At 41.0% G+C, this 13,026-nt stretch overlaps 1 protein-coding gene across 1 annotated transcript in view; it reads left to right on the plus strand.

The window, feature by feature from the left end:
• The window catches only part of SLC36A4 (solute carrier family 36 member 4), a 251,046-nt gene extending 238,256 nt beyond the window's left edge, over positions 1-12,790 (plus strand). Inside the window, exon 11 of the mRNA XM_090030581.1 lies at positions 8,134-12,790. Coding sequence (XP_089886707.1) covers positions 8,134-8,441 — 308 coding nt within the window. The 3' untranslated portion in view covers positions 8,442-12,790. The remainder of the gene's footprint in view (positions 1-8,133) is intronic.
• Positions 12,791-13,026: the final 236 nt, after the last annotated feature.

Consider the following 13,026-nt stretch of genomic DNA (forward strand, 5'->3'; position numbering starts at 1 on the left):
AATGCAGAACAAAAGCTGCACTTGGAAATCCAGAAAGGGAGGGTATTTGTTTTTGTTGGTGGCAAGCGAAAGGATATTTAATTGTGAACTACCATATTTACTCAGTTCGAAGATGTGGCCACCCCATTTAACATGATAGGAAGAACTCATCTAAGAATTGAGTATGAAGGGGTGGATGACAGGAAGGCAATGGCTGCTGCGGCTTGGGCTCCAGCCCCTACCTGGTGTTGGGGCTATAGCTGATGTCTGGCCCAACCACCCACTTCTGCCGTTCCCTCGCCACCATCTTCCCCCTTCAGACTCTTTCCCTCCCTTCCCCGCCCCCCTCCATAGACAGCCTCTACTCCCCCACCTGCCCCTCTCCTTCCCCCCTTAACTTTGCTCCATGCCAGCAGGCTCCATCCCTTTTTTAATCTGGGGCACAGAGCATGGCCACAGCCTGGCAGCTCCCTCCCCCCTTTCCCCCCCGAAATACAGGCTTAGTTTTTGAAGGCGTTTTAGATTTCTGAAGTGCTAGGCAGCCACTAAGATGATTACATGCTATTTGCTTATTTCATTACCTGGACTGACTGTTAACTCTGGTGTCCTTCCAGGGGTTAACTACCTTTTTCATCTCAGTTGACGTAATAAACTGGCTTACTACCTCATGGAGCAGTATCTCTTTTCCTTTCTGTATAAAAGTTTTTCTTTCTGCCGTTTGCATAGCATCTGACAAGGTAAGTTGTTGCTGATAAGCTCATGTCCCTCTGAACCAGTCAGTCTTGAAGGGTATAGACAGACATAACAACTGAAACTTTTCCAAGTGAAATGTATTTGGAAACTCTTTAAAAAGGAAATGTCACCCGGTGGGCACACACATGCCCCAGTGCCATTCTAGCTGGAATATTTCAGTGTTGTAGCCTTCACTAGTGCCTATCAGGGCGCACTCACAGGGACTTTAGTTCCAAGTCTGGATCTGCATACGGCCTCCAGGGTCATGTGCAGGGTTGGAGTCACTGTGCAATTTCAGTGCTTGCACAGATGGATTGGGTCCTACCACACTGCTCTCAGTCTCCAAGCCCCCAGTCTTGGTGTACAGCCCCCAAAGCCTCCATCCCCAGTGTGCCCCAGATCTGGTGCATGGCTCCAGCCCCCAAGACCCCAACCCTGACACGCTGTCCCCCACTTCAGAGACCCCAGGCTTAGGTACTGACCCATACTCCAAAGTAAGATCTTTGTTCTTGCTTGGCACCTTCCAAAAATAGCATGCATATTTGGGAGTGTGTTATATGTAAGAATATATGGTAATTACTACTTATGTGTGTATCTGTGGGTCGGGTCCGCACCACCCCTGCCCTGTCTTATGCCTGACTTCAGATAATCACCTCTGTGCTTACCTTTTTTCCCTTCTTGTTTCAGTTCTTTAGTAGAATATTTATTTTCAGGTGTGCATGTTTTCTTGTTGTTCTGACAGAAGTGCGTAATATGGTCTTTAAAACATTACCTGCTACTGGGTAGATATGTGGATTAGGGAAAATAAACAACTCGGAACCTATCCTTTCTTCTTATCTGCTCTAGTATTTGCAGCTAGGTTCTGCCTTGACCCATACCACATTCATCCACGTAGTGCTAAGCGAAGAGGTAGGAGCCCACATCGCCCATCCTTTCTTGGAGTAGTTATGCCTCTGTCTTTGTGCCACCAAGGAAAGCACCTCCAAGGTATACAGAGGATTCATGTCCTCTTGGCCTTCACCGTAGTCCATCAAAGGCCCCTCTACCAACTGTTAAATTTCCATCTTTCATGATATTCACGATACCAGGAAGTGATTTTCATACTGCTGCAACAAGGCAGGCTAAACATTTAGGATTCAAGGCCTGTATGATTATCCAGTCTCTTTGAAATGTATATTTGAGCATGCTAATCTGGATTGTAATGAGTTATGCTAACAGTGAATTTACATAGAGGATTGCATAAGAAATTAAACAGCTACTTTATGTGCACAAGCTACCAGAACAGGTGATGGAAGAGACTGTTAATATATTAACTTTGTGGTACTGCTGGGGATTGAAGAGAGGGATACTATCAAGGAGCTGCATAAATTCAAGAAAGGTCCCAACCTAAAATAATATTCCAAGGGAATGTTTGTTATGCATATTAATTACATAGAAAGGAGCTCCATCCTCAAAATGTCCTCTAATAATGCTGATTCCACATTGTATAATTACTTGTGGGTCCCTGTGGAAGGTAAGTGCAGCATCATATTGTTTATTTTCAATTGTTTTTCTTCCACACAGCTAAACTTGAGGGATGACATTTTTTCCACTCAGTTGTAATAGTGACATCTTCTATATCAACACTCCTTTGAAAAAAGCCACATTGCATGTACCATTGGAGCAGTGTTTCAGTCATCCTGAAATCATCCACCTCCCTAGTAACATTCCTCTCTTTTGCTTCTCCTGCTCACCAGCCCTAAGAGTGCTTTGTCCAGACCTATTTGTAAGATCTATTGGGAGAGTCCCCTTTGGATACAGCAGTGTTCTGATATAGCTGCATTAACATTTTTACTGGGGGCTAAATTTTGCTTTCAGATGCAGAGACATGAGTACCTTTGACTTCACTTCAGTTGGAGTTATACGTGAACATCCAAAGAGGAGTATGGGCTAAACTGCTAAATTTGATAAGTGTCGTGTTGTCCCCACCGCAATCCTTGGGAATCCATCTCTTCTGGCACTTGAACAAAATAATTTAGTCCTCCCTTTTGTGCTAAAATACAATATGTCTGTAGGTACCAGTTTTACTAGCCCTGATTGGTGTATTTTAGGCCTTTGACAACTAAAGAGGAGAGATTGCTAGTTCCTTTTAAATAATAATTTTAATCTCTATTAGTTTGGTATAGATCCTTACCTGTGTTCCTAAGTAAAAACCAGCCTATGCAGGGAAATTGCCTATATATGTAGGTATTGTGAAGTCCTCTTGACCAAATCAGTCATAATGAAGACCTCATGTCAGCAGACCTCATGTCACTTATGATGATGTAGGATTTGGCATGACAACTTTAATAATTTTGATATACCATATTTACTTAAATACAGGATGAGATTCCCCCCCAGTCAGCATGAGGGAGAAAGCCCCTCATCTTACATTTGCAACACAGAAACTGAATTAAATACATACTCCAGTTTTGAACTGCTGCTAAAAGCAGCATGTGCTTAGCAATGGAAACCAACTATGAAGTTGATTAAATGCAGCTAACACAGAGCATGACTATAAAGTACATGGGCCATATTGGACAAACCTATTGATGGTAACCTATTTTTTTTGTTGACCTTTGAAAACAGTTGCTTCCCCAGGAGGGAATGTGCACCAAGCCTGGAGGTACTGCAGTGCCAGGCTGGCACTCAGAGGGCACCTCCACATGAGACATTTACTGCAGAGCTGACTAATTAGCTCTACAGTAAATGTCTTGGCATCTACATGTGGACCCCTATTAGGGCACATGAAACTAATAAACCCCGCAGCAGGTTCCCCTTCCAGCTGGTCTGCTCCAGCCCAGCTCGCTGTGCAGTCTAGGTGAACATGTACAATTCTTTGGCAATAAGCTCCTGGAAAACATCCAAGAGTGCTACAAAAGTTGGCTGGCATCATAGCATGACCAATGGCGAGCATATTTGAGAACTCATGGTCCTCGGGAGAGGTTCCTAAAGATTGGAAGAAGGCCAATGTGGTGCTTATCTTTAAGAAAGAAAGAAAGGAAGGAAGGTCCAGGGAACTACGGGCCAATCCATTTGACCTCAATCCCTAGAAAGATCTTGGAAAAAGTCATCAAAGAAACCATCAACAACAGGCTAACAGAAGGCAACATTCTGAGAGACAGCCAACATGGCTTTATTGCGGGTAGGTCTCGCCTGACCAACCTCATTTCCTTCTATGACCAGGTGACACATCACCTGGACAGAGGAGAAGAGTTTGATGTCATATATTTAGATTTTTAAAAAGCCTTGGGATGATCTCACAAGGTCCCTTCCAGCCCTAATGTCTATGAAATCCTTGTAGCAGATAATAAAGGAAGGGCAGGCACATGAGCTATGTTTCTGTTGGATTTTAAAGTGATTTAGAGGAGATGCTAATCAAAATCCATAAAAACTTCCCAAATCTCCCCACACATGAACTTCCAGATTTGTATAAACAGACCACAAGCCAAACCACACTGGATTAAGTTCTGATATAGCAAAATCCAAATCAAAGTAAAATCCATTCTTCCTTCCTTCAATATGAAGCAGTGATTATCTACACATATTTTAATTTAAGGTATGTCCAGTCTTTAAGTTACTGTTTAATAATTACCTAAATAATATTTCTCATCCTTAATTTTAATCAAACATTTTCAGTCACAAGTATAAACTAAAACTAACGAATAATCACATGTAATTGTGGACATTCATGGAGAATTGAAAGAGCTGTATTAGAGATGTTAAAGAATCTGTATTTAAGGAATGGATCCAGATAATCCATTTAACTAACTAGCAGGATAATAAATGCACAATTCTCTCTCTATTGCTTCAAATTCTTCAGCACATTCATTAATTGAAAGCTTTAACATTCAGCATGTCAGTGTTCACTTCCCTATTATGCAATTCTCTGCAAGTACTGACTGGGGTGGGGGAACCTCATCCTGTATTTAAGTAAATATGGTATATCTACAATTGCCGATTAACCCAATTTTGAGTTTTCACTTTTTTGGCTTCATCAGAAGCTTTAGCTAGAGTAGGAATGTTGAGTTATGGAATTTTTGGGAGTCCCATATCACTCCATATGTCCAGCATTTCATGTTATCTATAGCTTCTGAAGATGCTTTTCTTATTTGTTAAAGTGTCTGAAACAGTCAGGAGCCAGGCAGCAGGCAGGCTATGTTGCCCCCTACCTGGCCCTGATTACCTAAATGGGTGTAGGTGCCAGTAACCTAACTACCCCAGCTGCCTGCATGGGCATGAGTGCCTGGTTACAAGCAGCAGCTCTTGCAGTACCCAGTAGGTTAATCACCAAGACACTTGGTTTGGGTTCTGACTCCTTATTCTTACTTTCCTAGTTTCTGCCCATTGATTCAGAGTTTCCCAGTCCTGCCTATTCCTACTGTCATCAGTCCTGCCTGTTTGTTTCTGGTTTCCCATTGCCTGTGTCCTGCTTCATAGCTTTATTCTCAGTGGTGGCAGATGACAGAACAAGGAGCAATGCTCTCATGTTGCAGCAAGGGAATTTTAGGTTAGAAATTAGGAAAAATTTTCTCACAAGGAGGGCAGTAAAGCACTGGAACAGGTTACCCAGAGAGGTGGTGGAATCTCCATCCATGAAGATTTTTAGAACCCATCTAGACAAAGCCTTGGCTGGGATGATCTAGTTGGGGATGGTCCTGTTTTGAGCAGGGGTTGGACTAGAGGACCTCCTGTGGTTCCTTTCACCACTAATTTTCTATGAATTTATAATTCATTCTTGTTCTTGGTTTCTTACTTACTTGGTTTCGTACTTTGGTTTCTTACTTGCCTGGCAGGAGAGACACAATAATCTAAAAGGTGGTCACCAAGATAGTTTTCCTACTGACAGGGGAAAACCATGGATGTGGCATGGGGTAGTACCCTAACTGAGATAACGGAGTTAAAATGGCACAGTGTAGTGGAGGGTTGTACCCCTGTCTCCTTGCAGACAGGGCTCCCTATGAAAGCCTCATAGTTAGCCTCCCACTTCAATTTCCAGTGGGATGATCTTGGCTACATGCTGGCTTTATGGAAATGGGAGACTCCCCTAGCTTGCTCCTGTGGCCATATGGCCGAGGGCAAGCAAAACTTGGGGTCATCTGAACCTCAAGCCTCTGGCTTAGGCCTGCACGTAGGATGCCCACCAAAGGATTTGGAAGTATTTGAAACCTTAGGCGGGGTGGAGGATGCTCGCCGGTAGCAGGGCCACATATGGTTCTTGAATTACTCACATGGATTTGGATTTGATTTGGCTGATTTGACTTGGGACATGAAAAATTTTCCTTAAAAACCAAAACAAAATATGGTCAGGTACATGCTGACTTAATGTAAATGAGGGACTCTTCCCTAGCTTGCTCCTGCAGCTGTTGGCTTAGGGCAGGCAAAACTCAGGGCCATCCAAGCCCCTGGGCTTGGGCCTGCATGTATGATGCCTGCTCATGGATTTGGAAGTATCTGAAGGCTCAAACTGTAATGTCTGGAGTGGAGGATACTTGCCAGTAGTAGGACCATATATGATTTTTGAACAATTCAAAGCATTCAGAAGTGATCTGGCTAATTTGACCTGGAACATAAAATTTTTTCCAAAATATAAGAAAAAAAATCATACTCTGTGTTTCTTACATTTTATCAACTTCATAGTTGTTTTCTGTTAGAGCACATGCTGCATTTGGCAACAGCTTAATGTTAGACAGTATGGTTTTTACCTTTGCTGATTTGGGGGATGAAACTTCTTTTATTTGATTAAGTATGGTATATGTTGCATGGTAACTATTTGCTTTAATAAATTGTAACAGTTTTGCTTTTTAGTTTCGACTGTCCTTACAATTCAAAACAAATGTCTCTGTTTGAAACTTTGTAAAGTTCAATTTGCAATCAGTGTTCCATGTCAGCTTGAGGATTGAGAAGACGGGTATACACTGTATTTTGGATTTTACCCTCACCTGTTACATGAGAGTGTCTTCTGCCTTGTTTACTGTGGTATACCGTACATATTACTTCGCTCATGCTTTTCTTCACAGTCAAGAAATTGCACTGAACACAGGTGTGTGTGTGTTTATATTTATAGAACGAGACCACTACTGCACTCAACCTTTCTGATTCATTGGGTGGGGTGGGAGGAATATAGAGGTACATAGAAAATAAAGCACAATATATTTTGTGCTTGATTCTTGTTATGCTGGAGGTTTTTACTTCAAGTTTTCCTTTTCCCTTCTCTCCACTAAGCTGTTTTCTTCCAGACAAGGAAGTAAACAATCAGCTCACGATAATACCAATGCTAATCTCTGCCAGCCAGAAAGTGAAGCATTTGTGGAGGAAGAAGGCAGCTGTTCCTAGCTCCATGCAGGATATTAGTCAAGCTTTTGCCAAACTGGCATTAGAAGGCTGTGTTACAATAGCAACAGAACTGAAAGGATTACACAAGATACTCGTTTGATTGAGTTAGAATTGTGACATCTTGGTGAGCATTTCCAGCCAAAGGAATTGTCCACATCACAGACTGTGGTCTTCTTGTAGCAACACATTTAGCTTGTATAAGTTTACAATTTGGAGAGACAAGATCTAGCTCCTTGCATTGTAAGACTCAGCAGCTGCATCAACATGACCCGAGTTACCACTCAGTAGCGCCGGCGAATGCCTTTTTCGTGACACTGCCGCTCAGTAACCTAATTGTACTGCACAATAGCATTGCCACATGACGCTACTGCACAGTCAGCATCTCATGTAAATGCGCCTAGCATGTCTGAACTGAAGAGTCTGGCCTGGAAAGTTACCTAATTACAGAAGGGCATTTTGTTACCTGGAAAGTTACTTAAGTTATATAAGGGCATTTTACAAACTTGACATAGTTGTAATGGTTAATATTTTCAAGGAACAGATTTCCACATAAACTGAGACTATAAATCATGAGAACCTAAGGGGTTGGAAGGTTCTGTGCCCACGGTGGTGCATGTAGTGGTACTTCTGTGTTATTTGTGGGGGTTGATTTTTAGTCCAATGTACAAACCATACTTTTCTGCTGTCTTTATCTTCACAGAAAAAGAAACTGAACATTTTGCCATGTAATTTTGATCTTTCCTGATATCAAAAGCTAACTCATTTAGTCTATACGTACTTAAAATATTTCCTTTACTGGCCAGCCTTTTACCATTGGGATCTGAAAACCAAGCTAACTACCTTCTATTAGCAGTATTTTTTTTTTCCTATTTGTTTCTTTATGTATTGTATACATTTTTGTGTTAGCAGAGGCTGGGAACTTTTCAAATCACTGTTTTGAACTGGAAGAGGGTGACAGATTGCTGAAATAAATTAAAGTTTTTGATTCATTTGCTTACATATTTTTAAGGGTTTTTTTCATTAATATACTGAATTTAAAATAGCAAGTGATTTTCCTCTGTCTTTCAGGTGCAGTAGCTATCTTGATCCCACGCTTGGACCTGGTGATATCTTTTGTTGGAGCTGTAAGCAGCAGCACGTTGGCGTTGATTCTGCCACCTTTGGTTGAAATCCTCACATTTTACAAGGAAAACTTAAGTTCCTGGATAATATGTAAGGACATCTTTATAGCCATAATTGGAATAGTTGGATTTTTAACAGGGACATATGTGACAGTTGAAGAGATCATTTATCCTGCTTCTACAGCCTTAGTTAACACCACAGAGGGTCTCTTTGACAGTTTGAACACTACAGGTTTGACAGGTAGTCTCAACTAGTAGTCAGACAGCCAAGAACTGTTTTGTTCCCAATTGTGGGTTCTGACTGGGAGCAAAAGATCATGGAAGAGCCTGAAGACCTACACGTGGAACACACTGAAATAAATTGAAAATGAGTTTTGGAACAATAACACACATTTCTTACTGTTCCTACTTTGCCCATTTCATCACTCCTTCAGACCAGATCTTTGTATTAATGCCCTATCTGTCTAGCCTTCTCCGCTGCATCTGTTAAATAATAGGGCTGGTTATGGGGCAGAGTTCTTTTTTTTTAAATTTATATATTGTAAAGGAAACCAAAATGTAATCAGAAAAGCAAAAAGTCCTTCTGACTCGGAGAGAGTGAAATCGCTGCACAGGTGGGTTTCACAGCACTTGCCTCTCACAAAAGCTCTGTTTTAAGGGCTGGAATAGGAGTTAATTGGTAGATAGACTTTCTTTCAGTCCTCTGTGAAAGGACAAATTACAGCCCAGTGAACTCTAGGTACCATGTATATAGGAAGAGATAGGTTTTACTGTTATTAATGATTCTAGGGACCTGATTTTTTTTTTTTTTTTTAACCTCTGAAATCTAGAAGAGTATTTGCTTACAATGTCCTTCAGTAATTGTAGTGGATTAGTTCTGGTCACGGTGAGTTTGTACATCTTGAAGCAAGATGTTTTTGCAAAATTACTGCAACTGTTCTTATACCCTTTTCTTATTGGCTTCAGTGTGAGTTCTGCAACCAAGAAGGTTGCAGGATCAGGCTTAGTGTGGCAGTTGAATACCACCAGTGTTGTGAAGTCATGTGCCATTAGGCGCAAGGCCATTTTTTTCATACACAGTAAATCAGTAGCAAATGTTGTAGCTGAAGCATGTAGAAAATAACAAATTCCTTTAGGCAAATCCTTCTCCAGTCCACTGGGCCTCGTGTTTTAGGATCTGGCTTTTCCAGCTGCTCAGGTGTGGGTATGGCCAGGCTCCATTGAAGCACCCTGTTGCCCTCACAAATTCCATGCTGACTCAGGAGTCCAATTATCTGAAGCAGCTTTCAGGATTTAGCGGAAAAAACGCACTCATTTTAAGTACATATTTTTTTAAAAAACTGTTTTATCCTCCTTGGAATTGGAAGATAGTGTTAGAGAGTGTGTTGCATATCAAACAATGTTACTGCCTTCAGTGATTCAGAAGTAGCAGATACAAGATAGCAAATGATGTAAGTGGTTTATTTTTTTACATTTTGGTAACTGCTGTCCTAACCATTGAACCATTTTTACATCATTAATCTATCCTTAATTACAACTGTACAAATATATAAAATGCTGTATTTTTCTACCTGTTACTAAAAGTTCACAGATTGGCTAACTATATTTGTATTGTGGCGCCATGTAATTAGTTACATAACAATTATTTTTGCATTGTTCTGCCTTAAGTAGAATTTAACATACACATTACTGAATTTTGCTGCTTTCTATCCATTTTTGAGTGAAAAAAAACAGTGAACTAGTAACTGTGTGTGAAAATCAGGGTTCTGCAAGAGGCCAATGAACCATTTAAATTTCCAAAATGGAAACCTACGTTGGAGTAGTTCTGCTATGTATTGCTGTGGCCCCTACACCCAACACTTTGATGAATTCCACCCCGAAAATCAAAGCCAAAGTCTTTGTTAAAAAGGCTTAGATTATTTTTAAAAATAGAGTTTATTGTGATGGATCCTATTATACAGAGACTTCTTTTCTAAAATATATATTTAATTGTATACTGTCTTTAAGAAATATATTGTGCCAAAAATCCTCCCTTTATGCCCCTACACGTAGTCTCTTTTTTAGAATACTTCCCAGCTATCTACCATATGGTGTTTGCATCATACTGCTTTCATCTCCATTTTTACATGTTTCCAGTAAGGCAGAAAGCAAGAACTGCATGTTGTTCTTCAGTTGTTCTTAGTAATGCTCTCCATTTCATTTCAACACAAGCAAAATTAAATACTTGGCAGGCACTTTAAAGGAGTGAGTCTCCGCAGACATAACACTAGGTTACTAACTTGCCCAGCACTTCTAATATTAAAGTGCTGCTAAGAGGCGTACAAACCTAACCATTGGCGAAGGGAAAGGTAACTTCAGTTTTGCCATGTAAAGTCTTTCAGGCTTCTTTAAGCTGTTTCTAAAGACTATTTTGAAGCTAATTTTTCTGTGTATGTCTAGCAAAAAAACCCTCTTCTTTACAAAAGTGGTACAGTAGCTGGTGAGAGAGGGTTTTTTTTCTGTGAAACTTATTTTAATTTCTCTGGAACATTTTCTTTATAGAAGTTTTAAAATCAGATTGGTAAATGAAATATAGATTTCTGTCTCTCTTCTGAGTTTTTGCACCTCTTTTCTGTTTGTGTGGGTTTGGAAGATAAATAATTGCCAAATCAATTCATATTATCTGTTCTCAGTTGACTGTATCATGGCAAAGGCCCCTTAAATGATTTTTCCACCAACATGCTGAAGGATTTGAACTGGAGACACTTAGCTAATTCAGAGCTTAGTGCTAATCTTTGGCAAAACTTCAGTAGCTGATTTGATTCGGAGGAGATTCAGCCTGATTCAGCAGCTGAATCTCTGAATCCAACTTGAATTAGGAGACCCATTGATCACTCCAAGTCAAATCAGAAGCCTCCAAATCAATTCACAGAGATTTGGAGACTCAGCCATAGACTGTACAGGCAGTCACTAGGCAGTGCTGGCAGGAGCAGCTGGACATGCCACAGCTTGAGTCAGCAGCCCTGGGAGAAGCTGCAGCTCGTCCAGCTGCTCCCCCGGCTGTACCCCCTGGGTCAAGGCAGGCAGTGCTGGCCGCCCCAGGAAAAGCTGCAGGGGCTGAAGGGAATGATGAGGGAGCTGGGGAATTCAACTGGGAGCTGGGGGAATGAACAGGGGCTTCCCCCAAGTTACCGGTTTGATCCCCCAGCTTCTTAATCATTCCCCTTAGTCCCTGTGGCTTCTCCCAGGGCTGCCAGCACTGCTTGCGTCGCCCTGGCAGGGGGGCAGCTAGATGACCTGAGGCTTCTCCAGGGGATTTTGACTCAAGCTGGGGCTCATTCGCCTGCTCCCCCAGCTGCTCCTTCTGGCACTGCCTGCCTGTATAGGCCATGGCTGAGTAAGATCCAGCACCGAATATCTTCAGATTCGGCTGAATTGAATTGGGACTGTGATTCGAATCACTGTCCCTCCGAATCCAAAGCAAATACTTTGTGCTTCGCACAGGCCTAGTGGGCGTGACATTATTAAATAAGACAAAGATTTCCAAAGCTGGGTGCCTTAGCTGTCTAATAAATTATTCATTTTTAGAAGTGATCCCAGCAGTCTTTCCAATGATCTTTAAGGTCCCTTCCAGCCCCTAACAACCATGAAACTACGAAAGTAATGAGTATTCAACATCAATGGCTCAAGTGAATTCAGCTCAGTCTTTTTGAAAACTAAACAGCGCATTTAGGAACCTACTTACAGACTTCAGAATCTAGCTTTCAGCTCCCATCTTTAAAAATCTTGAGCCAAGTGTAAAACTAAACAGATCCCAACCACAGTATATCTCATCTTCCCAGCAATATTTCTTTCGAACTTATTACCATCTGAACCACCATGTGTGAAGGAGTCTGTCTGTTTCTTAGGTTGGTAGTGCTGTATGTAATGGGTGTCTCAAGTAAGTGTCTTGAAAATATTTATCAATGTACCAAGGCATTTACGTTGTTCTATTTTATATATTTTACTTCTCCTACAGTGTAGGATATTTATTTTAACAGTCATGAATTAATGTGTTGTCCTGCTCAGTCACAAACACAGAATATCTATGTTATTAATATATTTCATTTGAGAAGGCACTACACTGTCATAAATTAAACTACTGGGAGATCATCACATCTCAGCACATGAGAATGTTTTGAAAAGACATGAGCAAAGTTTTAGAACAATACAAACTCTGACAAACATCTCTATTGACAGTTAAGAATATACATTCTGCTTTTAAAGTACTATAATGAGCATAGCCAGCTGAGATGCAGGTTGTCAAACATCAGAATTAATGGATATAGTTTGCATGAATATGCACTTAACATGGACAATATAGTTTATCACCAGCTAAATTAAACTGAAGAACTTGAACCATTGGAATTATGTTTTGATAATGAGGAACAGAGAATGGTTGTATTGTATTTATGTACTATATGTGCACTTATATTACAGGAGTGTATTGTTAACAGTTTTAACGTAACGTAGTCATTGGTTGCCCTGCAAGTAACTGGACCATTTTCTTGCCTGTGCCCTGGGACTCAGATACTGGGCAAGGGATGACTTTGTCTAATGTTGTGTAACTTAATGTTTCTGTTTCAATAAAGATAACAATAACATTATCTTGCTTGCTTACTGCTATATAACCTTTCACCTGACTGCAGCCTAATGAGAGCATACCCCGGGAAGGAAGGGAGCCCGGGCTTTCTCCTGGGGACACTAATTCCTTTTGTGTTAAATAATTACTGGATGAAATATGTGAGCAGGGGACCCACTCCACCCTAGGTGAATCCTTTCCTTGCTGGGCTAGAGGGTCAGGCTTCCTGTTGCTTGCTTT

Source organism: Crocodylus siamensis, chromosome 1 (assembly GCF_052110815.1).
Source record: "Crocodylus siamensis isolate JL-2025a chromosome 1, ASM5211081v1, whole genome shotgun sequence".
In the NCBI taxonomy this organism is placed as follows: domain Eukaryota; kingdom Metazoa; phylum Chordata; order Crocodylia; family Crocodylidae; genus Crocodylus; species Crocodylus siamensis.